The sequence below is a fragment of the Westerdykella ornata genome, assembly GCF_010094085.1.
Source record: "Westerdykella ornata strain CBS 379.55 unplaced genomic scaffold EI97scaffold_1, whole genome shotgun sequence".
NCBI lineage: Eukaryota > Fungi > Ascomycota > Dothideomycetes > Pleosporales > Sporormiaceae > Westerdykella > Westerdykella ornata.
In genome coordinates this window covers 2020692-2047931 of record NW_022986851.1, presented here as the reverse complement: position 1 = coordinate 2047931, position 27240 = coordinate 2020692, and the positions used below count along the sequence as shown (strand labels likewise).

Below are 27240 nucleotides of genomic sequence, written 5' to 3'. Positions count from 1 at the left end.
TCCGCGAATCTGCTGTCGACGTCTCCCAACCTCCAGGTATCACAAATTGGGCAAGCTGCTCTGGCACGCCTAGCCCTGTGGTAGAAGCGTGACCATCTGATAACACCCCCGCCATATTCGATCAGAGAATCTGGGGCAAAAATCAACAAGGCGCCGCCCCACATCGTCCCCGGCCTGCACCACTTCCATCCTTGTGGGCACAGGGAGCACGGCAAGTCCAATGGCTGGGCATCCGGGGAAGTGGGTGCACCAATATAAACAGCTCGAACAAGGTGAGCTTCTCATCTTCAAATCACCTCTTGCATAGCCAGAATGCCGGAGTTCAAGGAACGCAAGCTTATCACTGACCCTCAGAAGGTCTTCCACTTCACCGATTTGCAAAGGCTGAAACCTACCCGCGAGAATGACCCTTACGAATATCAAGCCGGATGGGGCAACCGTCATCAATCAGAAGTAATTCCTGGAACCCTTCCGGTTGCGCAAAACAATCCTCAGGAAGTCCGTTTCGGCCTATACACGGAGGGCATCACGTACTCGGCATTTGCTGCACCGCGTCATTCGAACTTCAGCACTTATATGTACCGCGCACGTCCTGCTGCAGCTCATAGTGAGCCACAATGATACTAATGTTCTTTCGAGGAAGTGCTAATGTTAACAGAGGGATATGTGCCTATCCAGACCAAATCCAACATTGAGAATTGTTTCCTTTCGATAAATCCAAAGGTGGAGACTCTGCCGGAACAGGCCGAATGGCATCCATTCCCTCTACCCAAAGATGAAGACAAGATTGATTTCGTGGATGGCTTGCACACACTAGCGGGGAGTGGAGATCCGAACATTCGAGAGGGCATTGCTCTTTACGTCTACATGTTCAACTCGAGCATGGATCGAAGAGCATTTTGCAACACTGATGGAGATTTCCTCATCTGTGCCCAACTAGGCAATCTGGACATCAAAACGGAGATGGGCAAGATATTCTTACAACCCGGCGAGATCTGCGTCATCCAACGTGGAATCCGTTTCTGCTTGAACCTTGCCCCCGATACCAAGGTGGCACGAGGCTATATTACCGAGGTTTGGGGATCTATGTGGGAGCTCCCGGATTTGGGTCCTCTTGGGGGTCACGGGTTGGCAAACCCGCGAGACTTCCTCTACCCCGTTGCAGCTATCGACGACGAACTGCAGGTCGATTGGCAGATTGTCAACAAGATCAATGGCAAGCTTGTCGCCATTCAACAAGATCATAGTCCATTCGATCTCGTCGCATGGCACGGTAACGTCGTTCCGTACAAGTACGACCTCACCAAATTCTCGTCACAAAACAGCACCTCCATCGACCACACCGATCCCTCTATCTTCTGCGTCCTCACGGCCAAGTCTCGCGACCCCGCCACTCCTCTGGCGGACTTCCTCTGGTTCGGCCCGAGATGGGACGTTGCAACTAATACCTTCCGATTGCCTTACTTTCACCGCAACTCTGCTTCAGAGTTCCTAGCATGTATTTATGGTAAAGGTCTTGGACGAAGTGATGATTTCCAACCCGGGGGTGGTAGTTTCGAGGGATCCCATACTCCTCATGGCGGCTTCCACGAGGGCTATCAGCATGGAATGCGTATCCATGAGAGTCAACCCGAGAAGATCCTTACAGGTAAGTCGACGGTCGACTTAGAATGCCCTAGTCAAAATCATTTCTCACTACTTCACAGATCAATTGACAATCATGGTTGAATCGAGCCGGTTATTCCTCTGGACGGAATACGCCCGCGTCGGCTGCGGAACCATCCACACGCATGGAACTGACTACAAGGTTTGGGATGCGCTTCCGGTAAGTTTCTCTCTGATCCAGCGACGATTTGCAGCAAGATTGCTCACGCGTTGTAGGACCGTTTCTCCGCAAACAAAAAGGCGCAGGAGTTACTTGCTCGGGTAAAGGAGGATAAGATTGCCGAAAAGAAGAGGCTCGCCCCTTACTACATTGGTGGCTTTTCCCACGGCGCAAATGCGAGCGATACAGAGGGTGTGCACTCAAAAGAGCTGCAGCAATACTTGAACGGCACTGTCAACGCAGTTGACAGGGAGCCTACGAATGAACCGAATGGATCAACAACAGTGACGACGAATGGATCTAGCGACGGGACTACGGATGGAGTCGCCGATGGAGTCACAACAGATGGAGCCGTGAAAGCCATTGACGGCGCGCCGATAATCGATGATGGAGCCGTGAAGCCCATGGATAGAGCAATGGAAAGGGCGGATGAAGCAGCGGTTACGCTTGCAGTCACGGATGCAGTCACGGATGGAGCCGCGAATGGGGTATAGATATTTCCGCTCTCTCTAATCCAACTATCTTTAATTTCTGCAATTACCCGACATCACTGCATGCAGTTGCTCTCTTGTTGTTATAGCCCACAGTTAGCACCGTTAACAACGATGTAGAACGCGACCATCACTTCACACCGTCCCTGCAAAACGCTTGAAAACGTCTGTGCAATTAGTGACCCCACATTCGGCTTTCGGCTATTGTGGGGCGTGCATTTGCGTCCTTGTGAATCTCTCTGATAAAATATACCAACCGTCCAACACTGCTCCCTAGGTACTCTAGGGTATTGAGGAAACCATGTCTTCATGTACCAGACTCTTCCCAGGAGCTAGGATATCTCTCCCGGTGCCCTGGCGCCTGGGAACTCGGTTTCCCGTCGTTGCGAATGGACGCCTGGAGCGCGTAAGAGCGTTGAGTACGAACAAGGTCGACAAGAAACTAGTTGAAAAGCTGCCATTGGCTGGTATTCGGGTGTTGGATCTGACCAGGGTTTTGGCAGGGGTGGGTTACTTCCGCTTTTAGCAGGTATACCTGCCACAGTGAATGCGCGCTGATATTTGCTTTTGTAGCCATACTGTACACAGATACTGGGAGACTTGGGGTACGATTTTGTATCATTCGTAGGTTGTCGCTAACATTGGTTCAGGGCAGAGATAATAAAGGTCGAGCATCCAACAAGAGGTGATGATACACGTGCTTGGGGCCCACCTGATGCGCCTTACATTGATGGCGTCGAGCGTCAGTTCCCCGGCGAGAGCGCATATTATCTTTCCGTAGGTATTCCATTTCGGACTCACCTACGTTCTTCCTGACATTGCTCCAAAGGTCAACCGCAACAAGAAGTCCCTAGCGCTGTCTTTCAACAACCCTGCCGGTATCAACATCCTCCACGAATTGGTACGAAAATGCGACGTCCTCGTGGAGAACTATCTCCCAGGGAGCCTTGCCAAGTACAAGTTAGACTACGCTACTTTGTCCGAACTGAACCCCTCATTGATCTACGCCTCTGTGACTGGTTACGGCCAGACTGGACCGTACAGCGACAGGGCAGGCTACGATGTTATGGTCGAGGCTGAAATGGGACTGATGCATATTACGGGCGAAAGGGATGGGCCGCCCGTAAAGGTTGGTGTCGCAGTGACGGACTTGACGACAGGCATGTACACCGCGATTGGGGTTCTTTCGGCGTTGTACGCAAGGAAGGAGACAGGGCTAGGACAGTGGATCGATGCAAGCTTGAGCGATTGCCAGGTTGCGAGCCTGGCAAATATTGCCAGTTCGGCGCTGGTGAGCGGCAAGAAGGACAGCGGGAGGTGGGGAACAGCGCACGGTATGTTGGGAACCCAATTTCTACTATTGAAGTGCCCTTGAGCTTCAACTGATGTATTTTCCAGCATCGGTTGTGCCTTATAGAGCGTACAAGACGAAAGACACAAATATCGCAGTGGGTGGATGCAACGACAAGCTTTATGGCATTCTCTGCGACAAGATCGGCAAACCGGAATGGAAGACGGATGCCCGCTTCGTCACAAATGCTTTGCGTGTCCAACATCGCGATACGCTTGACGGGATGATCGAAGATGTTCTCAAAACGAAGACTACACAGGAGTGGTTGGAGATTTTCGAAGGGAGCGGTATGCCCTACGCAGCCGTGAATGATATTCAAGGGACCATCAATCATGAGCATGGTAAGTATTCCTTTAGCCTCTCCACCAGGTTGATGTCGGATGGAGGAATCCATAACTGACGCAACAACTTAGTCTTGGCGCGAAATATGATCGAGCGAGTGAACCATCCTGCCTGCGGCCCACTGAAACTCGTCAATCATCCCGTCAAGTACTCTCGCGCCGAGCCCAAGATTCGGAGCCCACCGCCACTGCTAGGACAGCACACAGATGAGGTGTTGAAGGAGTTGTTGGATTTCACCGATGAAGAGATCAGTGATTTGAAGCTGAAAAAGACAATTGCATAGACGCAGTCATAGATTTGGGACACTTCAGGACCACGCCAACTGACAAAAGGGACCACCCTACGAGCACACTCTGCCGCATACACAGCATACAATACAGCATATATAAAGACCTTAACCCTATCTTCTTACCTTAATCCTAACCCTATTACCCCTAATCCTAACTGCTATCTCTCTCTTTGGGCGAAGAAGCCCTTTCCTATAGAGAGAGGGGTAAAAAGAGGCAGAGGGGTCTTCTGTTTGTGAAAAATTATTTGCAGGGCTCTTATTAGAATTATTAGACGCGCAACCTTCGTAGGGTGCTCTTTATTCGTACATGGGGTGGTCCTGAACGTCTCCCATGGATTTTCGTCGTGCGAAATGAAAGATCGATATTTTTGCCTCCTGCATCTACAATTAGCTATATAAATCGTTTCTCACGAGTGACAAGTTGTAGATTCTGATTTGGACGATCAATACACAGTATATGCGCACAGTGTTGCAGACGGGGATCTGTGCAGGTGTTCTTTACGAACCAAACAGGCTCTATTGTCCAGAACGGCATGCTGATAATCCTGCAGCCAGCCATTTTTCTCACTTCCCTCAGCGCATCAGCATCACCGCCATCGGCGGATTACCTATAGGCTACCTAATAGAGTTTAGCCAGATCTTAATCCGAGGTCCCCTGGGAGCCATTTATCGATGGCGCTAGCCCCACCTCCTCGTCAGCAACAACCAATCACACGAGACCCACATTTCAATACACGTGGATGCCCTGCTTTGTTAGCTTAGCCCGAACTCTAAATGAACCGGTATGACAGGGGTTTAGGTCTGAGTGGTTTTCGGGGAGTGCCGGAAGCGTGAGGGCTGGTGGGGAGGTCGTTCTAAGAAGTAATCGCGTTTTCGGGAAGGGTACGGAGTAGATAATCTATATCGACGTCAAAAGTTTGAGACTTTGGCGAACCGGATAAGAATAAGAGCGAACACTAGGAAAATGTCTTCTACAACGAGGGGGGATGCGAAGACGCTGCCGTTCAGATATCAATTCGTTGCAGGTGCTGTGGCTGGGATATCAGAGGTTCGTCAAGCTTCCAAACTATCAGATATTTCAAGGAAATTATGGATAGTGATGCTGAGACGACTCCCACAGATTCTGGTAATGTGAGTTTATCATAAGACAGTGACTACTATAGTCCCCTTTCGTAAAAACGTACAACTAAGATTGTAGCAAGGTATCCCCTCGATGTAGTAAAGACTCGGATTCAGCTTCAACACGGGACTACTACCGGTGCCAACAGCGGGACGGGGAACTATACTGGTGTGATTGATTGTTTTAGAAAGATCATCAAGAGCGAGGGACTGTCGCGGTTGTATCGTGGGATTACGGCTCCGATTCTGATGGAAGTGCCAAAACGGTATGCCTTCCCTCAGGGTAAAACGGAAGATTGAAAACCAGCTAACAACGGAAAGTGCTATTAAGTTCTCGTCGAACGATACATTTGGAACAATATATCAGAAAGCGTTTCATGCCTCAACGCTCACACAACCTCTGGCAATACTGACAGGCGCGAGCGCAGGGGCTACGGAATCACTGGTGGTGGTTCCCTTCGAATTGCTAAAGATTCGCCTGCAAGATAAGAGCTCTGCGTCCCGGTACACTGGACTGCTAGACTGTTTAGCCAAGGTCGTACGACAAGAAGGTCCAATGGCACTGTACAACGGCTTCGAAGCTACACTGTGGCGTCATATTGTTTGGAACGCTGGCTATTTTGGATGCATCTTCCAAGTGCGAAGCCAGTTACCCAAGCCAGAGCAGAGCCACAATCCTAAAATGCAGAAGACGGTCAATGATTTGGCGGCAGGGTTCGTAGGGGGTGTAGTGGGTACAACGTTGAACACGCCTTTAGACGTGGTAAAGAGTCGGATTCAGAGTGTTGCAAAGGTTGAGGGCGTAAGGGCCAAATACGAATGGGCATGGCTGAGTTTGGGGATTGTGGCTAGGGAGGAGGGGTTCAGGGCGTTATACAAGGGGTATGTGGCGAAGATACTAAGATTTGGCCCAGGAGGAGGTGTGCTACTGGTCGTGTATTCGGCTGTTTCGGAGATGTTGGGGAAGGTGGTGTAGCAAACATGACCATGTTGGGGAATAATAAGCATATGCAAGGATGCAGGCTGATATGGAGATGGAAATTCTGGAAGCGGACAACCTCTGTCAGATGGTTTCTCGCCAGCCAATACTCTGGCCTGGTTGAGGCCTCAATCTTGGATTCGAATGCGAGATCAGCTGCAGATATCCGGATGATTGTTTCGAGATATTAACGGTTATCGGAGCAGAAGATCGTAGACCGAAGTATATCCTATACTCCGAGGTTATATAGCTGAATTCGAAGGGCGCCTACTGGGCACTATGCAGACATAAAAAGTACGAAGGCTTATTGATCGCCATGTCATATATCCAGATGTTAGAACATGACCTGCATGAAACACATGAATAAAGTCCAATTATCAAAATTCCGTCAATCAAGTCAAACATCATGAATGTTCCTCTCGTCCTAGAAGCTTTCCCAAGGCCATGACCAACAGTCAGCAAGACAGGGGATGCCCCACAGGCTCCACATGGAGGTTTGTAAGATGCCTGCGGAGAGGCGCGTTTACACGATTGACCCCCCAGGGCATGGGGAAAGCCAGCGGCGTCTAAAAGTGAGGGTAGGCTTGCGAGGGGAAATGGCCTGAGGGACCCCGGCGCCGTATTCTGGGGTTGGAGATCTGAGAAAAGGGCCGGAAATGTTGACGCTGGCGCAGTGCTGTCCGGATGGGAGGATATCGATCGACATCACGGGTGGTTGGGGATGAAAGTCGCCCGGCTCACCAAAGGGTCCGACAACTGCAGGCCCAATCACCAGCACGCGCCGCAATCTCGAGCACATGCAGCAGGAATGCAGGAATTCGAAAGGAAATTCTTGCAGATGAAGTTGCAATCAACAGGAAGCGCACATCCCGGGCTTATATGGGCGTTCGCCGAGCCCCTAGTTTGGATAGGGCGCTTTCCCCGCATTCCAAGGTTCACGTCCTGGCCGAGACCTCCGAGTTCTACACCGAGCTCTCTCCAAGGGTCGCACCCCTCTCGGCATTTCACACTTCCAGGACTCCAAATCTCCTCACAGACCCCTTACCATCGATTTTCAGGGAGATCGATCTGGGAGCATTCGGCCATAAGCTCACCCCGAAGACCTCGTCGACGCCTGCTCTCTCCTCATGGCCCTGAAACAATGCAGTCTGTGCGACCGCAAGTTCACCAAACTTGAGCATGTCAAGCGGCATGAGCGATCGCGTAGGAGCAATTCATCTGTCGAGTTTTGATCCCGGTCTAATCCCCCGTTCAGACACACGAGAGCGCCCTTATGAATGCCCAACGTGCAAGAAGCACTTTTCTAGAAGGTCAGTGACCCCTATCGCCAAACTGGCCCCTTGCCCTTCCCCTTCAGCCAACTCCGTATAGCGACGTTCTCTTCCGACACTGCAAAGGGCATGCTCAGAATGCTCTGAACCGCTTGAACAGCCAGCAGCAGCAGCAGCAGCAGAACCAACTCAACCAGCAGCAACAGTCTAGCCAGAGCCAGAGATCGCCGACCGACAAACCCACTCCTCGGCCTCCGCTGCAACCAGAGCCGGCACCGACCAGCGTCCAGCACGACGTTAGCCTCTCTCCCTTGTCGACTAGGAGAGACTCCCAACAGATTCCGCAGCCGCCCAACAACGAGAAGAATCCGAATTCCAATCCCTCCCCGCAGATACATGTTCGACAGGCTTCCTTGTCACAACAGACCGCATCCCCTGGCGACGGCCGACTGGAAGCACTCATCAATGCGGCGCAGCACCTTGAGCCCTCTGGAGACGTAACTTGGAGAACGCCGTCCCCGATCAATATCGCCCCCGAGCAGCATGACCGCTACTTGAATCGCGGTCACGACAATATGCCTCCACCTATTGACCCAGCCATCGACATGTTGTCCTTCTCGCCAGCGGGTCATGTCTCTAGTCTGGACCAATGGGCGTTCGAACTGGTACAGAGTAATCATCCGATGGCGAATCGCACACCGGCCGATGCTCTCCAGACCTGGCTCTTCGGTTTCGAGAACGAGCTCACCGGCGGCGCGCATCAAATCGGCATTGACAACCATTTTGAGCAGGACGCTTTCCGACAAGTGGGCGACAACCACGCTAGCCCGTCAGGCAGCAGCGCATCAATAGCAAGCAGAATACCCAAAGAACGGTTTGCAAGAGTAGAGAGTTGTTGGCCATCTAAAAACCGCCGGTCAGCACGGCTCATGCCCACTCTGTGGCAAAACTTGATATCCTGCGAATGCACCAATATCCTCTCCGAAATCCCACACGGTGTCATCGAGACGCCAGTGAGCGTAAGAGAAAGGCGAACGTCAAGGTGGGGTCTCGATGAAGAATGTCGGAATGTGCTACAGAGCGCAGTAAACAATGCACCTCAACCTGTACCGGCACTTCGCTCAGACTCATATCTAGACACTGCATCTTCCAGTGGAGAAGCAGGAGCAAGTCCAGGAGCTGAAGGAATTCAATTTCCGCCAGCAGAAATCCTGGATATCGCCCTTGAGATGTATCTGTACTACTTCCATCCCACGCTCCCGATCATTCATATCCCGACTTTCTCAGCCAAAAACGCTCCACGGCCCTTGCTCCTATGCATGTGTCTCATCGGACTGAGCATCTTAGGCACTGCGGGAGCATCAAAATTCGTCTCTAGGACATTTCCGGTACGTTTCAGAGAGATGATGCGCTAAGTTTCTGCTAAGTAAAGAACCAGACGGTCTTACAGATGGTGTCGTCTGAACTCAATTCACTTTCGACGAAGAACGACAGGCCGGAGCGGCAGATGTGCATAATTGCAACAAGTCTCCTCGCGCTCAACCTCGCTTCTATCACTGGTGTAAGTTATCTTGGGCCAGATTACCAGAACTCTGCTGACGGAACCAGAGAAAGAGCCGAATCGCACAGTCCGAAAAACTCTATAATGAGCTGATCTCTGTAAGTATCATATGCCGCTCAAACACCTGGGGCCACTTAGTTAATGATCTTAGATTACACAAAGTCATGGCCTATTCTCATGCAGCGAGGGTCCATCACCAGATTCGCTACTCGAAGAGATAATGGATCTAGAGTCTCGGTGGAAGGCCTGGAGCCGAATAGAATGCGCAAAACGGTTCGTACATGCCCCCAGCATCCTTGAACAATGGCTGATGATTATCAAGTATCATTTTTGGGTTGCTAGAAGTAGATTGCTGGTACGCCGCATATCTCTCTGCAGCACCAATGATCAGGCCTGAAACAGTGCAAATCCTCCCACCGGCCGAGTACAACCTCTATCACGCCAATTCCGCCACCAAGTGGTTCCACCTTGCTCAACGTGGCGTTCGCATATACACCAGTCGCATCACCCCTTCTTTCCTACCAACGCCTGGCCTGAAACTTGATAACACAAGTTTCCGGAGCCTCCTCACCCTGTTGCTTCTTCGGCTATATGAGTCGAATGACCGCCTTGCCAACGCTACTGGACCGCACAAACAGCTGGAACCATGGCGTATCTATGCCGAGGACCCACGAAGTCGGGAGCTCATACCGCTCCTGGTCAACTTGTCCTCCTCCTCGATTGACGCCCTTAGAACAGCAGATCTCAACTCTGCAGTACTCTGGCACGCGTCCTGCATGATGCTCGGAGCCAACATGCGGTACTTTGAGATGGCGGCAGGCCGCCAGGGCCCCGGACCCGCCGTTACTGCTCTGGAAGACATATCGGCCTGGTCGCAGACGCCAAGTGCACGACGGGCCGTCTTGCACGCAGCTCACATCTTCAAGCTGCTCTTTGACCGCAAAGTCTCGGACATTGTGAATCCGCACAGCGTTGTTGCGCTGTTCCAAGCTGCGCTGGTACTGGGTCTCTATATCTTCACACTTCCCGCTAACGCTCCTGTCTGTCGCTTGAACGACAACTGTGTCGAACTTCTCGAGCTCGTCGACTGGAGCTGTGTGGGGCACGTCGGCCTCATGGATACTCCTTCATCGCCTGGCGCGCAGCTCGGTTTCGGCGACGGCACCACCGTCAACTTCATCCGGAATGGCGGACCCTTCAGCATCACCGGTATCGCGCTCGAAGGCGGATACCTGGCAGCGCGAAGGACCTTGCTTCACTGTGCTGACTTGATGGAGGGTATGGGCCGGTGGAAGAGCCGGACCTTCTCCCAGATCTTGCACATCATGAGCGACGACTTGACGGACGTGGACATGGGGGATAGTGATGAGGCGTGACGGTTACCATCCCCTTCCTACTGGTCAATTGACGATCTGAAAAAGATTTGGGGAAGGGGATAACCTGATTTAACGTACTGTTTCGAACGCGTTCGTGAATCTCAACGCTTTCAAGCGACACGATATAAGGATGGATTGGATTTGCATGAGGATGGCGTTGGGCTATGCGACGCCATATCACGAATATATAGCATGATTTGGGTGGCTCTGGGTCTTGAAATCCTGGGGTATGGGGCTTTCATATAGGGTCGTGTAAGCTGCGGATCTGCAAACGTCTCCACAATGTAGCTTCGACACAACATGTTGACCTGTCGTATTCCTCCACTGTGCCACACTCCCACAAACGTGATTATGCATGCCTCCACCACTGTCTTCGGTATTACTAGATTTCGCCTTGTCAGCGTCCCAAGACGTATGTGGGGTGAACCGTTGGAGACCTTGCATTTCCTCGCGTGTGGAAGCTTGCCTTGCAGTTCCACACTATGCTCCGTTACCAATCCATCTAAACAAAATCACTGTTAGAAATTCTTCGCAGCCTCTAAAAGGATAGATTTGACTTCCCTACTCTGGGTTATCCTGCAACGAAATATCAGGTTGTCCTCGAACTGGGCCCCACATGTCTCTCTTACTCGCCCTCACTCTCCTCTCCGCCCTCTTCTACCTGCTCTTCATCAAACGCAGCACACGCCCGTCTGCAGGCCTCAGAAATGCCCCAGGACCAAGCGGCGCCCTCCCCATCGTCGGCAACGCCCACCAATTGACCAAGCTCCCGCACCGCCAGATCCAAAAATGGGCGCGCGAATATGGAGAAGTGTACAAGATCCGACTGGGCTGGTACGACTGGTACATGTTGTGTTCGTCCGAGGCAGTGAAGGAGGTACTGGATCGGCAGAGCGCGCATACGAGTTCCCGCGCGCCGGCGCCTGTTGCGAGCGATGCGTTGAGCGGGGGCATGCGGTTCCTGTTTATGGAGTATGGGAGTGAGTGGAGGAAGTTGAGGGCGCTGAGCCATAAGTTGTTGACGCCGAAGGGGAGTGAGATGTTTATGCCTAGTCAAGAGTGGGAGGCGAGGGTTTTGCTTGGGGAGGTGTTGAAGGGTGCTGCTGAGGCGGGTGAGGGAGGGGATGACTCTGGGTATAAGGCTGTGAGGAGGTATACAGTTAGTGTTATTATGACGAGTACGTATGGGAGGAGGATCCCTGTTTGGGTATGCGATTACTATCTTTTATTTCTCTCCACAGCTATGAGTAGGGCCATGGTTGCTAACTGAGGCATTCCAGGAGTGCGACGAAGTGCGGGAGATCTATGGCATCATGAATGACTTTTCCAATATAGCAGCTCCAGGTACATACCTTGCCGATACCATACCTCCTCTCGGCCGCCTTCTACCGCCGCGCCTCCAATGGTGGCGCAAGCCTCTCAAACCACTCTTTGAGCGCCAGGCAAACCTGTGGACCAGCCTTTGGAATTCATTGCAAGCGCAAATGAAAACAGGGCAAGCACCAGAGTGCTTTGTCAAGCAAGTTATCGAATCTGGCTACGAGAAACAAGGGATTAGCGAACTGCAAGCGGCGTTTTTAGCTGGAAGTTTGATTGAAGCCGGATCCGAAACAACGTCAGCAGCGATCAACACTGCGATCCTTTATATCTCTGCGTACTCAGACGTACGGGAGAAGGCGCACAAAGAGCTATCAAGTGTCGTCGGGACATCTCGCTCGCCAACCTTCGACGACGAAAGGGATCTGCCTTACATCCGCGCTATAGTGAAAGAAACCATGCGTATCAGACCCGTTACGAATATCGGAACGCCGCACTTTACAACCGCGCCCGTCACTTACAAAGGCATCTACATCCCCGCCAATAGCGTCGTCGCCGTTCAGCAATATGCAATCCACTACGATCCAGCTCTCTTCCCAGAGCCGGAGCGATTCCACCCTGAGCGCTTCCTCCCCTTTCCTGAGAAATCTGGTTTCTACGCTGCTGGCGGTGCGGACAGGAGGGATCACTGGAACTTTGGTGCTGGGAGGAGGATATGCTCGGGCATGCATTTGGCGGAGAATAGCATGTTCATTGTGCTGGCCAAGTTGCTCTGGGCGTTCGATATTTTGCCCCCTTTGGACCACGAAGGGAGGGAGGTGAAGGTGGATCTTAGTGATGAGGCGTTTGAGAGCGGTGGGAATACGGTGCCGAAGCCGTATAGAGTAAGGTGGAAGGTGAGAGGAGAGGAGATCCGCAGGACGATTGAGAGAGAGGTGAAGGAGGCTGAGCGGGATGGGTATGTCCTAAGGGGTGTTAGAGTGAGGAACGAAGGCGTAGAACTGTGAGCGAGTTGCCACTTGCTCTTAAATGTGTCCTGAATCCGAGTTAGTATCCTTCCACATAAGAACACCTCGGTGAATTGATGGTTCAAAGTTTCAAGGTATATCAACGCATGGCTCCAGCAGACAGTGTTGCTCGATCACCTTTTCCATGCAGATATTCTAGTTCGCTTGTTTGTTCCGCGCCTTCCATAGCATCAAGCAAATGTCGTTCTTCGCTGTTTCCCCATATGCAACCGCCCGTCTGGATGCCCACTGCCTCACCTCAGCGGCATACTCCGCCTCACTCACACACCACAATAATACTTTCATTTAAACTCCATCGACAGCACCACATGTTTAGACGTTTGCTAAAACGACCTAAAAAGTCGTCGCCGCCCAGACACCTCCAAGAGGCTCCGCCCAGCTCCGACTCTCAGGCTGTCGCTACTCCAAGTACTACAGACAACCCGACGGCTCCATCACACCCTCGTCCAATGGCAGCATCCGAGGGCTCCAGTCCAGAATCTTTGGAGACTTACCATCCCCCTACACCGCATCCCGATACTGGCGTTCAGGACCCAAGGACGCATTATTTTCGGAGGCGCCCGTCCTCGTGTGAGTTTACTGACGCTCGACATGGTGAAAACGAACAGATTGGCATGGATGATGCAGACATAACGCAATCCACTTTCATAGATCAACCGAAGGGAGGAGCCGAGGATCCAGATGATGCACGGGACGTCATGGACATGCCACCCATATACAAGGTCGTCACTCCCTCTTCTCCGCTCACGTCCCATGCAGTTCGGCGCGAGGAGACCACACAATCATCGTCCTCAAAGAAATCTGGCGAGGATAGCCCTAACCTCTCTCCAAGGGAACGCCGCAGGATTCTCGAAGCCAGAGTGGAGGCAGAACGTCTTGAGCAGGTCGAAGAATGGTTGAAGACGTTGAAAATGTTGAATGTTGGCGATCCGCTCCTAAGTGAAGCTGGCATTTCAAACGATGGCAGGTTTAACTTTCTAACCGGAGAAGGAGAAGAGGACGACAGCTCTCCCTTTGGAGAACCATCTATCACGTTTTTGTCGGCTGAAGGCAGCAATTCTCCTCAGTTGCGCCGGAGCGACCAGTTGACGTCCGATATCATAGATACGACGACCGAATATTGGCCACAGCAGCGCGCACCGCTTCCCTCTGGTCACTCTCGAGCTGTCTCTCCGGCCATAGGTTCCACTCGACACCGAGAGGTATCATTTACTGCACATCCAACCATCATTCCAGAACCCTCTGCACCTCAAGCAGGCTCCACAATGCTCGCTCCGGCAAGGGTTACCTATCTACAAGCCATCCAACGCCAGCCCCCAGCTACAAAGAAGCAGAAAAGTCCATACCGCCAGAAAAGCTCCTCGCCATACGAACCCCATAGTGGCCGCCGGCAGACGTCGTTGCCCGAAGACATATTCGATCTAAACCGGGAGGCGGAAAAGGATTTCCGTCTGACAAGAGGAGCGTATATCACGGCAAGCAATGTTCTCCGTGAGGACAAAGACGAGGATGAGGAAGACCTGGAACAGTACAGGGAGATGGATCTTGCGCCGCTCGATCCGGTTATGCACGTGGAGTCGGGCAATGCCGGGGATTTGATCGTGGCAGGTGTTGCTAGCCCGATGCGGAATGTTGGGATGAGCAGGAGTATGGATAACCGACGGCTGGATTTTGGAAGCACATTGGAAGAGGGGAGAGAAGAGAAGCTGAATAGGGGAGAGATGTCGGGCCAGCATCTGAAGAAGCGGTATGGAAGGAGTATACACCATGCAGTTGACGCCGGATATGAGGAGAGAGAGCTCAAAGAGGACCTGACTAAAGTTGAACCCGCGCGGGAAACGATGAGCGAACAGAGAATACCAAAGGATAGGGAAGGCAAAGGGATGTTGGTGGAGGACGATGGCGAGGCCAAAGATCCCATCGACGAGGGAACTTCGGCATCTGCATTAATGGAGAAGACATCATCGTCTGGCGATTGGGAGATGGTATCGAAAGCCAACGCTGGTCTGCTCGTGGAAGACGACCTCCCTGGAATGAGCGTAGCACAAAGAAGGGTACTGTCGATGAGGGAACAGCCCTCTTTCATCAACTGCGTGGCGTTGATTCCCATGGCCATGGTGGCGGCGCTCGTCTGGGTTCCTGCAGGGAGGGCGTATGGATATGTTCACGATGCTTTTTCCAGTTTGATGGTTGATGCGATGGAGGAAGCTGCGGAGGAGAGGGACTGAGGCGGTGTGTGCTACATGGATATTTTCTGCTGGATCATGCCACATTGAATAAAGTCGTCATTATGAACTTATCTATGGAAATGGCAAGCGCGTATTTCCCTCAGCTGTTTATAGACGGAGCACCTCTGTGCGACAACGAGCATTGCATTACCACATACGAGAGTGATTACCCGACTAACCTCATCAGATATAGTGACAAATCCAACACTCATTTCTGCATACACATACCTTCACAACCTCGCCGTGCTCTCTCTTTCTGGCCCCAGATCAACAAGAGGCCCACCATCATCACCTGGAATATCCGCCCTCACACCCTGCCACTCCTCGACAAGCCGCCACAACTTCTCGGGCCCAACCTCCAACAACACCTTCCCCCTCCCACCTCTCCACTTCTCATCATATTCCCTCTCAGACACCTTTTCGACCCCCTCGGCCGTAAACACAACCACCTCGTCCTCCCCAGCCGCCGCCGCCGCCGCGCCCTCCTCAGACGAACCCACAGCACCCCATCCCTCACCGTGCACAAAACGGATAAACACCTCGCCCATGGCGTCAGCGACTTTCTGCTGCGCGGCACCCCAGCCTACGGAGGCGCGGGCGTAGTTTTGCAGGAGGAAGGCGACGTCGAGTTCGTGGCTTGCTAGACCTTGATTTGGGCCGGGGAAGGGGTTGGGGGTGTGGAAGTGGTAGCGGCTGGGTTTTGGTGATTTGGGTGATTGAGGGTAGGGATCGGAGGGATCGGAGGGGTTCGAGTGGGAGAGGGAGAGGGAGCGGGAGAGCCAACCTTTGTGGGCGATGAGGGTGGGGAGGTGGAAGCGGAGGTCGGAGATTAGGGTGAGGAGGGTAGTGGGTAGGTCGGGGTTCTCTTTTAAGGAGGGGAGTGGGGATGAGGAGGAGGGAAGCGGGATGTTGTAGGCTGTGAGGAGGTGCTGGGTTTCGGCTGGAGTGAGGTACGTGGCGCAGAGGGAGTGGAGGCGGGCAAGGGGGTTCTGGTGCTGGAGGATGCGGGGACCGAGGATTGTGCCCTGGGAAGATGGTTAGTACCAGTGCTCGAATTCGACGAGGTACAGATGGGAGGTTTGGAAGAAAGAGGAGACTGACATCATCCCTCGTATCACCTACAACACACTCCTTACACCAAGGCCTCTTATGCACCTCACTCGCCCCATCCCACATGGTCTTGAACGTCACATCCTCCTTTAGTATTTCCCCATCAATCACGGCGCAGAAATGCTGCGCAAGAGGCAACCTCGCACACAGATCCTCTACATCCCATTCCCTAAGCCTCTTCGCCTTCTCTTGCACATCCAACGTCTCGCTCTCCAGGCCCAGGTATCTGAACTGCTCCCTACACATCTCCTCATGCCACGCCCACCCCCTCGGCTTCCTCAACGTAACATCCCCACTCATAACGACCACGCGGTCAAACAATCCCTCCTCCGCCCCCTCAACACAAAGCAGCGTACTCAAACTGATCCCCCCCGCACTCTCCCCCACGGCAGTCACATTCGCCGGATCCCCGCCAAAACCCCGGATATGCCGCTTCACCCACCTTAAGGCGGCCATCTGATCCCTGTACCCGAAATTCCCCTTTATCCCCATCTCTCTAGATGCGAGGAACCCCAGCACGCCGAGACGGTAGTTGATGCTGACGCCGATGACGGGCTTGCCGAGTTTTTGGGAATGATTGACGAGGCGCGTGAGGTGGTATTGGGGCCAGGAGGAGGCGCCTATGGAGAGGGCGCCGCCGTGGAGCCAGAGGAAGACTGGGAGGGGTTTTGGTGCTCCTGTGCTTTCCGGGATGTCGGGAACGATGACATTCAGATTCAGACACTCGAATTCATCCATGCGATCTACGTCTTCCATATCAATCTCTTCTCCTCCCTCCCCTTCAGAAGCACTTTTCCCCATACCCTCGGGGAATAACTTGGCCAGATCCCCGATAAGACTGGCATCGTACTCGCGTCCGCCTTTCTTCTGCGGACAGCTGGGTCCGTAGCGGGTTGCGTCGTAGATGCCATGCTCGTTCACGGGTAGGGAATCCAGAGGGATGCAGTCCTGGAAGCGGGCCGGGATGGAGGCGTATTTGAGGCCGAGGTATTGCGTTGTGTGGGAGATGCGTTTGCCTTGGATGCGGGCCGAGAGGGTTGGGTGGGTGAGGAGGGGGGGTTGGGAGGACATGGCGTTTTGTTGATGTTCTTTTCTTTTTTCTTTTTTCTCTTTTTCTCGGTAGGTTTCCGTTCTGGAGAAGTGGTAGGGTAGAAGAGAGGGGAGATGTGAGATATTTGAGGACAGGCGGATATGGAAGGTGAGTTGATCGCGTCAGAGACGTAGAGATGAAAGTAAATGGACGAGAGGAGAGAGGGAGAGAATCATATCATCATGCACGACACTTCAAGAGAAAGGAAATAGCAAAAACAAGAAAACGAACACGGATTACCTACAAGCCGAAAACATTGTACCTAGGTAACTCGGGACCCGCATCCAAAGTCCGAAAGGGCTAAATATTGTGGAGGTGGGGCGCGAGGGGTATTTAAGAATTGCCGAGCTTTTAGAGGCATGTACAGTAATAATAAGCTTGTACCTACTGCCTCAAATTCACGTCCGATTGAGCAGCAGGTACCGTTGTGACTGGCCTAACAGCGCCTCTGCCTACACAGTAGGTACTATAATCCGCCTTAAAACACCGTGCTCGAGTAGCGGTAATCAGGTTGTAGCCAATCGAACTACTTGAAACAGGTAATCTAACTAGTGAAAAGAAGCAGTGGTGGCAGTAGGTACAAGCTTAATTACCTATGTACTTGCCTCTCCCTACATCCGACCAAACACCCCCCTGCGCTTCCTCTGTACTGCTGTTTTCCACATCCAATTAAACAGCGAGCAGGCGCATCAATATAGGAGGTCCTGCAATTAGCTTCGTAGTGCGCCTCTACGTATAGTAAGTTCTAAAAGAAAATTCTACCCGTCGCATTATTAGGTCGTTGCCAATTGGCTTGTGTCAGGTAGGTAATCCCACCTACAGAGGAATTGCAGCCGTGTGTTTGGTCGGATGTGGAAGGCCGCAGTAGGTATGTAAGCAATACGGCGTTCAAATCATCTGTTGTACATGCTCCGGAGATCCAGAGAAGTCGAAAGACATGCCCCAAAAGTGAACTTTCAGTGCAGGGGACAGGCAGATTGGAAAGACCGTTACCGAGTCGAACTTGGAAACAGACGGAGGTGCATTCATGTCTTCGTTATCTTACCATTAAAACCATTCATCTCGACGCCGATGAGGGAAGTAGGGTATCCCAACGAGCTCCCAGATTCCTCTTATATGCGTGGCCCTTTTCAAAACCGACCGTTTCGTCGAAACCTCTTCACAACTATTCCCCCTCCCCCTCCTCCTCCTCATCATCCTCCTCCTCATCCTCACCCAACTCAACCCCAAACTCAGCACAAACATCCCACCGATCCCCCCTAGCCGCCTTACTCACATACTTGGTAAACCTCAAAACCCCGCGATCCCTCAACACAATGGCGAGATTATTCCACGCTGCAGGCTGCGAGAACAAAACACCGTCATCTTCATCGTCGCCCGCACTGCGATACACGGCGGGATCGGCTTTGGCTTTCCGCCTCTGCCCGGCTCCGGTGTGCGTCGAGGCGGCTTCGGGCGCGCCGGCATCGATCCCCTCGTCCTCGTCGCCCGCCATGTACATTTCGTAGCCGCCGACCTCGTCTTCGGGCTTGGGCGGCTCGACGGGCGCTTTGCCGTTGCTCTTGCTGGAAGCGCCATTCTCTTGTGCCTCAGGTTCATCCGGTTCCTCGTCTTCGTCGCCCCAGCCTTTGCTCGGTGTGATGCCCAGACAGACTTCCAGCTGGGGATCTTCTTCCTCAAAGGCCGAGGCGAGGGTATAGTCCATGCCGCGTCGGAAGCGCCGCGCAACGATGTTGCTTCGTGTCAGGGTGATGCCGGTCACGAGGGAGATCCATTTTGCGAACGCCGGGTGCGGGAAGAGGATGTCGACGAGGTCGTCGTAAGGGGTGATGGATTCCGCGTCCGGGTACGGCGTCGTGGGGATCGGTTGCACGGCTTGTCGATACAGATAGCGGTGCTTGTGCGGCGGCCTTGCAACGCCCACTTTGGATGCGTAGAAAGGGTTCGGCGGGATGTTGGGTTCCGGCTCGTGCTCCTTTGACTCCAGATATTCGCGGAGCCGGGCGGCGAACTTGACGGACAGGAATTCGGCGAGGCGCAGGGACGACTCGTCGGAGAACATCCCGGCCAGCTCCTCGACGGTATCTGGCGTCAGGTAGTTTGGGTTCATGTACTTGATGAGGAAGTCGATTTCGTCGGCGGTCAATTCGTCGCTGTCCCGGTTCCCGTCCTCGCCGTAGCGCGGGACCTCGACCCAGTGTGCTTGCGGCTCGTCGAATTCGTCTGCTTTGCCGCCCTGCAGCTGCATGAGCGAGCTGCGCTCGGCGAGCTTCTCTTCCAGTCCCTCTTCGTAGCCCTCCTCTCCCTCTTGCGGGATGTGGAACCAGCCGCTGATGGCCATGCGTATTCGGCCGCCATCGTCTTCGTTCTCCTCTCCTGCAGTCTTCCTGTATACTTCCTCCACATCGTGGAAACTCTCGCCTGGCTGCACGGTGAAGAACGAGAGCTGGTTCCAAGCTGGCGGGATGGAAACTGAAAAGTCCGGCTGCGGGACCTTGACCTCTTCTCCATTCGACGCCGTACGAATCTCTGTGGGATAGAGGCGGAGTGCGCCTCCCCACTCGGGCTTCCAGGGGATGTCGGGGTTGAGGAGGTACAAGATCCAGCTGACGCGGCGGCTTCCGATAACGTCGTCGTGGCATAGCAGGTGGCATCCCGGAGTGTAGACATTCTGGCAGCTAGATCAGCAATGGCCAAATCTCCCATGTATATCGCTGGCAACCTACCACAGCCATATCGGTCTTCACGCCGCTCAACGGCCCCGCCCCAGTTATCGACGACAGGTACTTGCGGAAGGCGGACGAGTAGAGGGAGTCGCGCAGAGTCAGAAGCGAAGGCAAGCGCTTCAATGCCGAATCCTCGAGCCCGTCCAGGTTGGCAAGGTCGCCCGACTGGTGGATCTTGTAGATGTCCGTCTCCTTGGGCGTGAAGGAGATGTGCTCGAGGATCTCGTCGCGCACGTTGCGCAGGAGCTGGTCGTCGACGAGGTTTTGGATGACGGCATGCTTGTATCTGCGCGATTCGGTCAGTCTGTATGCGCATATATTTCCAGCGTTGGGTTGGGAATCGTCACGTACGGCTGCGATGCGGCGTAGTCGCTGGTGTACTGTTGCAGGACCTCATCGTCGAAGAGCCCGTTGCGGAAGTTTTTCTGGGCTTCTTCGTCGGATATGGCGCGCTTCTTGGACCTGCCTTGGGCAGGGGACTCGTTCTTGCGCTTCATCTTTGCGAGAACGACTTGGCTAGTTGTAGTCGTGGTAGAAGTAGAGGAGGATCTTTAGATAAATTTTGGTTGCCGAGCTCTGGTGTCCCGAACTCACACCACCATTGCAGATGATCTGTAAATAACCCCACCTACATGCATAAATTCATGCGAGTATTCTTGGAAGTAAATACATACGGACGGCTGACTTTAGCATTGTGGCACAAAGGAGGGAGATGTAGCTATTAGTCCGGACTGTCTATGGATTGCTGAAGCTAGTCCGCAGCTGAAGTTCTATCCATTGGGAGTATCATTCCAGGCTACTGCTCAGCTTCACCTGTCAGCCCTGCAGCGAACGGCGGCACTGTATAACTTCAAAGATGCGGATTCGAGGCCTTGACATGTCGCGGTGCATAATTTCGAGGCCATCGACGGTGGGGATTCGAGTTTGAATCGAAAGTCAAACCTTGGAAGTAGGTGCGGTATTGTTTCTCGCGGACTCCACTGCACGACTCCGATTGGCCGCCTTGCCAGGACCCGACGTATTGTAGCCAACTTCTAAATATCAAGAAAATGTCCATAAGAAGCAATTTCATTGCAGAAACCTTAAATTCAGGAAAACAACCCTTGATGACCGGTCTACGCCCATGTAATGATGCATACAGATGGTACATTCAATAGTACATGCCGCACCCCTACTCCAGAATCTCCTCCATGGCCAACATGGCAGCCATGGCTCGCTCGTACACCCACATGGTGACGGCGCTCGCCGGCGCTGCCTTGAGCAGACTGACGGGCAAGCCGCGATACAACCCCCTCCGACCCTCGCGCTTCCAGATGCGCACCAGCGTGCTCAGCACTCCCTTGTAGATGGGGATATTCCGGTGGATATACCGTTGGCGCATCGGGCCTTGGACCTGCAGGCGCTTGCGCGTCGTATCGAGGGGATAGACTGCCGTCTTGGCCAGCACGCTCGCGATGACCCCGGCCACGGCGTCCGAGGTCCCGAATGGCATGGGGATGGAGGAGGTGGCGAGGACGGGCTTCAGGCCCTCGTAGCTGGTGAAGAAGAGGCCCATGTACGGCACGATGCCGGCCACTCCGGCTCCCAGGCCACGGAAAAAACCCGTAGGACCCTCTTCCTTTGCTATTTGCCGGATTGACGCCCGCAGGGAGCTGTAGACGGCCTCGGGTCCCTGGGCGGCGAAACGCGTGCGCAGGAGGTCGAGAGGGTAGGTCGCCGTCGTTGCACAGGCACCGCCTATGGCGCCGCTGATGAAGGAATTGGCAGCATCCGGGAACTGGTAGGGTTGCGTTATGCGGCTGAGGAACTGCGAGGCATGCTTGTATGCTGAGAACTGGACGCTCCCATAGGCAAGGTACATGGCCTCGGCAGGCACATTGCCCTTCCACAATGCTCTGATACCCTCATCTCGCACGATGTCCTTGAAGGTACCCAGAGTTCCTCGATAGATGGGGCCCTTGATGCCGTGCACGCTCAGGGGGTCGGAGAGGGAGTGGACTTGAAGCTGGAGGCGGATCTTGATGACGTCGAGCGGCGCGATCACGAAGCTGCAGGAAGTCAACAAACGATGTCAAAACAAAGAGGTGGAGATTGTATATATACCGCGACACGAGTCCAGCGATGGCGCCGGCGATGATGGTCTGCCGGTGCGAGCCCTGAGGAAGAAATGGTGGTTAGCCATCTTTTGCCCATCAATGCTTCAACGCCACAGTCCGCGAGAATAAATACCAACCTCATGCTTCAATTGTGTGACGCCGCCAGACATGCATCCGGCGCCGAGCTCGTCGGTCGACACGTGCTACCGCGTGTCCACACAGAATAACAGGGGGCCGGAGAAGGGTTGGTCACTGGTCAGCGGTGGGTGGGGAGAGACAATTTCTGGAGAAAGGCCGGCAGAGCGGGTTGTGGAGTCGCAGAGCTGGAGGTGTCTGGCAAACCTCGGAGCTTGCAAGGTGGGCGTGCCCCTTTGACTGCCCCTGCCCCTCCACCTTGGAATTCCCCTCTACAGGAGAATCACCGCCTGCCATGTCCCTGAAGCTCACCTCGTCGTGCGCCCAGCTGCCTTTGCAGTCGCTGTATCGCCATGCTGCTCGACGGGCTCCAAGACGTTGCGTGGGTGCGCCGAAGCCCTTTGCGCAACCTTCCCGGTCCTTCTTTTGGAACAGCAAAAAGGGCCCCGCCGCAGCCTCACCCACCTCAACCACCGCAACCGCAACCCCAACGACACCCACCTTCGAGAAGCAGCAGCAACAGCCTCAAGAGTTGCCGCAACATCAGGAACCCCTCGTACAAGATGCACCGAGCGTTGGACAGCTGGACGGGAAGCCGGCGAAGCACGTTGCGGTGAACATTGACGGCGCGTCCCGCGTCTTCGACACCGTCTTCCTCCGCGACAGTTGCGCCTGTCCTCGCTGCGTCGACCCCCACAGCAGACAGAAGCTGTTCCAGACATCCGACATCCCCGCCAACCTCGAGGCCTCGTGCCGGACCGTGGAAGATGCAGACAAGGGTGTCATGGTCGAGGTGGAGTGGCACAACGACGTGCCTGGCTATGGCCCTGAACACCGCACACGGCACTCGATCGACTGGCTGCGGCGGGCACTCAACACCGAGGTCGAACTCCGGAGCGGCGTAAGGCACGACGAGCGGGTGCTCTGGGACAGGCAGAGAATCACGAAGGACAACAAGTGGGTCGACTACAACGAGTACATGTCGCAGGACGAGGCCCTCTTCTCCGCCCTCCTCCACCTCCACCGGTACGGCCTCCTCTTCCTGCGCAACGTGCCCGAATCCGAAGAATCCGTCGTCCAAATCGCCAGCCGCATCGGCAACCTCAAGGATACCCTCTACGGCCGCACCTGGGACGTCAAGTCGAAACCCCACGCTGAGAACATCGCCTACACGCAGCAATTCCTGGGCCTACACATGGACCTCCTCTACACCTCCAACCCTCCCCACCTGCAACTCCTACACTCCCTCCGCGCCCGCGCCCCCCGCGGTGAATCCTTCTTCAGCGACTCCTTCCACGCCGCCCACCAGCTGCACGCCCGCTCGCCCTTCCACTTCCGCACCCTCTGCACCTTCCCCGTCACCTACCACTACCACCACCCGCCAAACCACCACTACCACTTCACCCGCCCCACCATCGAGCTGCACCCCTACCCAAAGTACAGCGAGCCATCCAACCTCGCCATCCGCAACGTCAACTGGTCCCCGCCCTTCCAGGCCCCCTTCGAGGCCCGCATCGGCGGCGAGAACCACGCCGCCCTGCGCAACTACCTCGCCGCCGCCCGCGCCTTCGAGAAGCTGCTGTCGGCAGAGGAGAATCTGTACGAGTACCGGCTCGAGGAGGGCGAGTGCGTCGTCTTTGATAATAGGCGGGTGCTGCATGCTAGAAGGGCGTTTGATGCGGCCAAGGGGGAGAGGTGGCTCAAGGGCGCGTATGTCGATGATGATGTCTTCTTCTCGCGCTTGAGGGTCTTGCAGGAGAGGTTCGAGGGGCGCTGGGAGGCCGAGGGGGTCGTGAGGGAGGTGGTGCGGTAGTGAAGCAGTGCTAGATAGAGAATGAATGATACCATGATTTGTGCAAGATGTTGCTGTACTAAATACCCTTGGTTCTTTGGTGATGGGAAAATATGATGCCTTCTCACGCCAAGATTGAGACCTTAATGCCTCCCAGGAAGGGAGAGCGTTGGCAAGAGACTCTCTGCGGAATCTATATTCTAAATCTACCCATCTACCCTAGACAAGGGACATCTTAAGCTGTCTTACTTGTCTTACTAGAAGGCATAAGGTTGTATACTCGTCATCGGACGTCCCCTCCCCCTCCACCCACCTGCTTCGCCCCCTTCTCACTCCACTCTCCCGCACTCGCATCAATCTCACGAGTAACCACCCCTCTCTTGTCCCTCCCATCCCTCCTCTGGTAAAAATCCGTAATCCCACCGCACCCCCTAGGAACCCTGCACACCCTCCTCGCCTCCTCCGGCGCAGTCCTCCAAATCACCTCGCGCACCTCCTTTCCCACCTTCTCAATGGCATCCATCGCCCATATGACGTCCAGGTGCTCATATCCCTCGATAATCTTGGAATGCACAACGTCGACAAACGGCTCGCGGTTCCGCTCGAAGCGTCGGAGCAGCCTACGGCCGTCCACGAGGTCGTCCGCGCCGCAGACCCAGAGGGCAAATGGGGGTGTGCGAGGGCCATACCATGCGTACCGCGCGCGATCCTCGTCGCGATTCCCTAGTCCTTCTTTGTTTGCGTCGAGGCCTGCTGTCCCGGGTTGTGCGTCTTCCTCGTCCGAATCCAGTGATGATGCTGATGATGATTCCCCACTAGATTGACTCCTCTCCATATCCTCCAGTGCATCTTCCCGGTCCTCGATGATCTTCTCTTCCCTTGTAGCAAGTATGCACTTGTGCTTTGCGAAGCATTCCCGCCCCAGCCACCACCGCATACTCTCCGCACTCACGTACACGGGAGCGAACTGGAACATGCGGTCTCGGAGATCGCGTTCCCAGCGCTCATCCGACCAGTTGAAGAGGAAAGAGAAGATGCGGTAGCCCATGACGCCGTACAGATGCGACGGGAGAAGCGAGTACATCACCATCATCAGGGGAATGAAGGCGTGGATCCCGAACACCACGCGAAACATGGCCGGGCTGATGAGCCGCATGAACTTGAAGTACATCTTCCCGATCAAGGGTCCTGCGTAGGCGGCAGGTGCCAGGGCGCAGAAGACGCTCACCTTGTCTCCAATCTCGGGGCGTTGCTCTTTGGCCAACGCGACAAACGTCTGCGTAGTACCCTGACTGTGAGCAATGAGACCCAGTTTCTCGAAGCCCGTTTCGGCCAGGACGCGCGAGATGAGAGCCGGCAGGTCCATGACTCCCATCTGGCGGATGTTCCATGACCACATGCGCGGATCCGAGTACTTGAGCTTCTGGTGGCGAGGATGGAAGCCGCAGCGGTTGTTCCCCAGCCAAACGTCGTAGCCGGATTTGGCGAGGAAGAAGGCGAGGCTGTCGTCGTCGTTTGTGCAGTACGCGCCGGCGGACTGCAGAAGACCATGGATCATGAGGACTGGATACCTTTTCTCGCCAGGCCGATATTGCGCCCCCGAGGCGCCTGCGGAGTCGGAGCCGTTGAAAAACACCTCGGGATCACCATGCGAGCGCTGGGCAGGATCCGTACGGCTATATTCGCGCGGATTGTAGAGATGCCACAGTTCGATGATGAAGCCATCCTCAGTCTGGACGTCGAATACCTCGCAGTCGAGGCCGACGCGTCGAGCATAGTACCGGATGTCACAGACGACGGGATCTGGGCCGCCCTCCAGAGGGACAAACTCCTCAGCTTTCTCCTTCGATCTTTGGTCCGCGTCCCCATCGCCCGTTCCATTTTCGGGCTTCCTCCATGCTCTGTCAATTACTCTTCTAGCTCTCCGACGTCGTTCTTCCTCTCGATAGAACGGCCGGTCCTTGTCCGGATCCTCGCCATTCCATCTCATCCATGCTCTTCTCGTAACGTCGGGTATGCTCGTGAAATGGGCGCCAAGTATGATTACCAGCAGGAAGCAGCAGGACAATATTGCTGAAGAGATTCGGAACAGGACTATCTGAAGGCTCTTCAACGGAGTCGGAGGTCCATACATGGGCAGGGGTGGGAAGAGAGGGTTGGTTCTTGTAGGGGGCTGACTTTCCATGAGAGGCGCATCTGTCTCGGATTTCCACGATTCCTGCTGTACCGGTCTTGCACCGTGGATGGTGCCGTCTTTGGACACTCTCGTCTCTCCAGGAATGGGCGCTCTCTCGGAAGGATCCCTTTCGTCAACGATATCTCTTAGCTTGTTGAGCCGCAGGGCTTCTTCGACAGGGACGCCAGGCAGTCGACTGCCATCCGCCGTCTCTATAACGGCATCCTGGGCTGTGATGAACTTGGCCTTGACAGCTTGGGTCGGCCCCGTTCCCTCATCCTCCTGGTGGGGAGCGTATTGGCCGAGGCGTTCGGCTTGGTGGGCGAATTCGATGGCTGCTTGGATTCTGGCCATTGGATCTTTTCGTACCGCATCACTACTGGCGGCGTTGAGGTCTCCCATTGCGGTTCCAGTGGAATGGCTTTGGATTAATGATGGTCACTTTGTCATTGGAGCGTCATAGACGCGAAGAAGGCCTCGAGCAGAGAGAAGTTGAAACCTTGGAAGCGACTGGAAGTAATGCAGGCGGTGAGAACAGTGAAGGACCTTTCGTATGAAGGGAGGAGAATAGTCAGAGAGAAGGTGAGGAAAATAGTAAAGACGGGAAAGGTCAGGGAAATACTGTTAGTGGCTGAGGATTGGCATATTGATATCTTGGTCGAGGGAAGAGCGATCCTCTGTATGATGTCAGTGCTGGCGCGTCCATGGCCAGCGCCATCTCGCGACTATTCCACGGCGTGTGTATCTACCGTGGAGGAGCTGTTCTCCTAAATCAGACAGGTTACGAGCAAGAGTACCAAGTATAATGGAGATGTGGACTGTCCCATAACACGACATGAACCCCATGCATCGGACATGGCCATGGTGTGGCGGGTCTGGGTCTTCCCCATCTGTTCTCCCCAATCCCTGCCGCAACCCCTCGGCAAAGACTGCCGAGG

General features: G+C 54.3%; 11 protein-coding genes across 11 annotated transcripts; 7 read left to right on the top strand and 4 right to left on the bottom strand.

Annotated features, from left to right (window-relative positions):
- Positions 1 to 312: 312 nt before the first annotated feature.
- Positions 313 to 2319, top strand: EI97DRAFT_366588 (HgmA-domain-containing protein; the record flags this gene model as incomplete). The annotated part of the gene is made up of 4 exons (XM_033795039.1): positions 313 to 607; positions 659 to 1648; positions 1707 to 1825; positions 1882 to 2319. The coding sequence occupies 4 exons, from the start codon at positions 313 to 315 to the stop codon at positions 2317 to 2319; spliced, it is 1842 nt and encodes a 613-aa protein (XP_033658881.1).
- A 261-nt stretch (positions 2320 to 2580) lies between these two features.
- On the top strand, positions 2581 to 4351 carry EI97DRAFT_463694 (CoA-transferase family III). The gene is made up of 6 exons (XM_033801373.1): positions 2581 to 2821; positions 2890 to 2921; positions 2967 to 3093; positions 3146 to 3650; positions 3715 to 4008; positions 4081 to 4351. The coding sequence occupies exons 1-6, from the start codon at positions 2618 to 2620 to the stop codon at positions 4290 to 4292; spliced, it is 1374 nt and encodes a 457-aa protein (XP_033658880.1). The 5' UTR covers positions 2581 to 2617; the 3' UTR covers positions 4293 to 4351.
- Positions 4352 to 5121: 770 nt separating this feature from the next.
- Positions 5122 to 6656, top strand: EI97DRAFT_27000 (mitochondrial 2-oxodicarboxylate carrier protein-like protein). The gene is made up of 4 exons (XM_033794268.1): positions 5122 to 5346; positions 5419 to 5429; positions 5501 to 5683; positions 5739 to 6656. Exons 1-4 carry the CDS (start codon positions 5263 to 5265, stop codon positions 6391 to 6393), a joined length of 933 nt encoding a protein of 310 aa, XP_033658879.1. The 5' UTR covers positions 5122 to 5262; the 3' UTR covers positions 6394 to 6656.
- Positions 6657 to 7523: 867 nt separating this feature from the next.
- Positions 7524 to 10604, top strand: EI97DRAFT_366904 (uncharacterized protein; the record flags this gene model as incomplete). Its single annotated transcript, XM_033795056.1, has 7 exons — positions 7524 to 7599; positions 7652 to 7706; positions 7768 to 9055; positions 9106 to 9228; positions 9276 to 9326; positions 9380 to 9501; positions 9551 to 10604. 7 exons carry the CDS (start codon positions 7524 to 7526, stop codon positions 10602 to 10604), a joined length of 2769 nt encoding a protein of 922 aa, XP_033658878.1.
- A 495-nt stretch (positions 10605 to 11099) lies between these two features.
- EI97DRAFT_410079 (cytochrome P450 76C3) lies at positions 11100 to 12928 on the top strand (the record flags this gene model as incomplete). Its single annotated transcript, XM_033796692.1, has 2 exons — positions 11100 to 11811; positions 11885 to 12928. The coding sequence occupies exons 1-2, from the start codon at positions 11221 to 11223 to the stop codon at positions 12926 to 12928; spliced, it is 1635 nt and encodes a 544-aa protein (XP_033658877.1). The 5' UTR covers positions 11100 to 11220.
- A 470-nt stretch (positions 12929 to 13398) lies between these two features.
- Positions 13399 to 15177, top strand: EI97DRAFT_454545 (uncharacterized protein; the record flags this gene model as incomplete). The annotated part of the gene is made up of 1 exon (XM_033800555.1): positions 13399 to 15177. One exon carries the CDS (start codon positions 13399 to 13401, stop codon positions 15175 to 15177), a length of 1779 nt encoding a protein of 592 aa, XP_033658876.1.
- A 99-nt stretch (positions 15178 to 15276) lies between these two features.
- EI97DRAFT_429387 (alpha/beta-hydrolase) lies at positions 15277 to 17667 on the bottom strand. Its single transcript, XM_033797430.1, has 2 exons — positions 16279 to 17667; positions 15277 to 16202 (listed from the first exon to the last, which is right to left on the bottom strand). The coding sequence occupies exons 1-2, from the start codon at positions 17356 to 17358 to the stop codon at positions 15408 to 15410; spliced, it is 1875 nt and encodes a 624-aa protein (XP_033658875.1). The 5' UTR covers positions 17359 to 17667; the 3' UTR covers positions 15277 to 15407.
- An 875-nt stretch (positions 17668 to 18542) lies between these two features.
- Positions 18543 to 20600, bottom strand: EI97DRAFT_367875 (uncharacterized protein; the record flags this gene model as incomplete). The annotated part of the gene is made up of 3 exons (XM_033795111.1): positions 18543 to 20048; positions 20104 to 20389; positions 20455 to 20600. The coding sequence occupies 3 exons, from the start codon at positions 20598 to 20600 to the stop codon at positions 18543 to 18545; spliced, it is 1938 nt and encodes a 645-aa protein (XP_033658874.1).
- Positions 20601 to 21091: 491 nt separating this feature from the next.
- EI97DRAFT_429385 (mitochondrial carrier) lies at positions 21092 to 22694 on the bottom strand. Its single transcript, XM_033797429.1, has 3 exons — positions 22337 to 22694; positions 22207 to 22259; positions 21092 to 22151 (listed from the first exon to the last, which is right to left on the bottom strand). The coding sequence occupies exons 1-3, from the start codon at positions 22367 to 22369 to the stop codon at positions 21275 to 21277; spliced, it is 963 nt and encodes a 320-aa protein (XP_033658873.1). The 5' UTR covers positions 22370 to 22694; the 3' UTR covers positions 21092 to 21274.
- Positions 22584 to 24183, top strand: EI97DRAFT_429384 (Clavaminate synthase-like protein). Its single transcript, XM_033797428.1, has one exon. It carries the CDS (start codon positions 22630 to 22632, stop codon positions 24145 to 24147), a length of 1518 nt encoding a protein of 505 aa, XP_033658872.1. The 5' UTR covers positions 22584 to 22629; the 3' UTR covers positions 24148 to 24183.
- A 49-nt stretch (positions 24184 to 24232) lies between these two features.
- Positions 24233 to 27164, bottom strand: EI97DRAFT_410066 (ab-hydrolase associated lipase-like protein). Its single transcript, XM_033796691.1, has 2 exons — positions 27052 to 27164; positions 24233 to 26979 (listed from the first exon to the last, which is right to left on the bottom strand). Exon 2 carries the CDS (start codon positions 26702 to 26704, stop codon positions 24410 to 24412), a length of 2295 nt encoding a protein of 764 aa, XP_033658871.1. The 5' UTR covers positions 26705 to 26979; positions 27052 to 27164; the 3' UTR covers positions 24233 to 24409.
- Between the last annotated feature and the right edge of the window lie 76 nt (positions 27165 to 27240).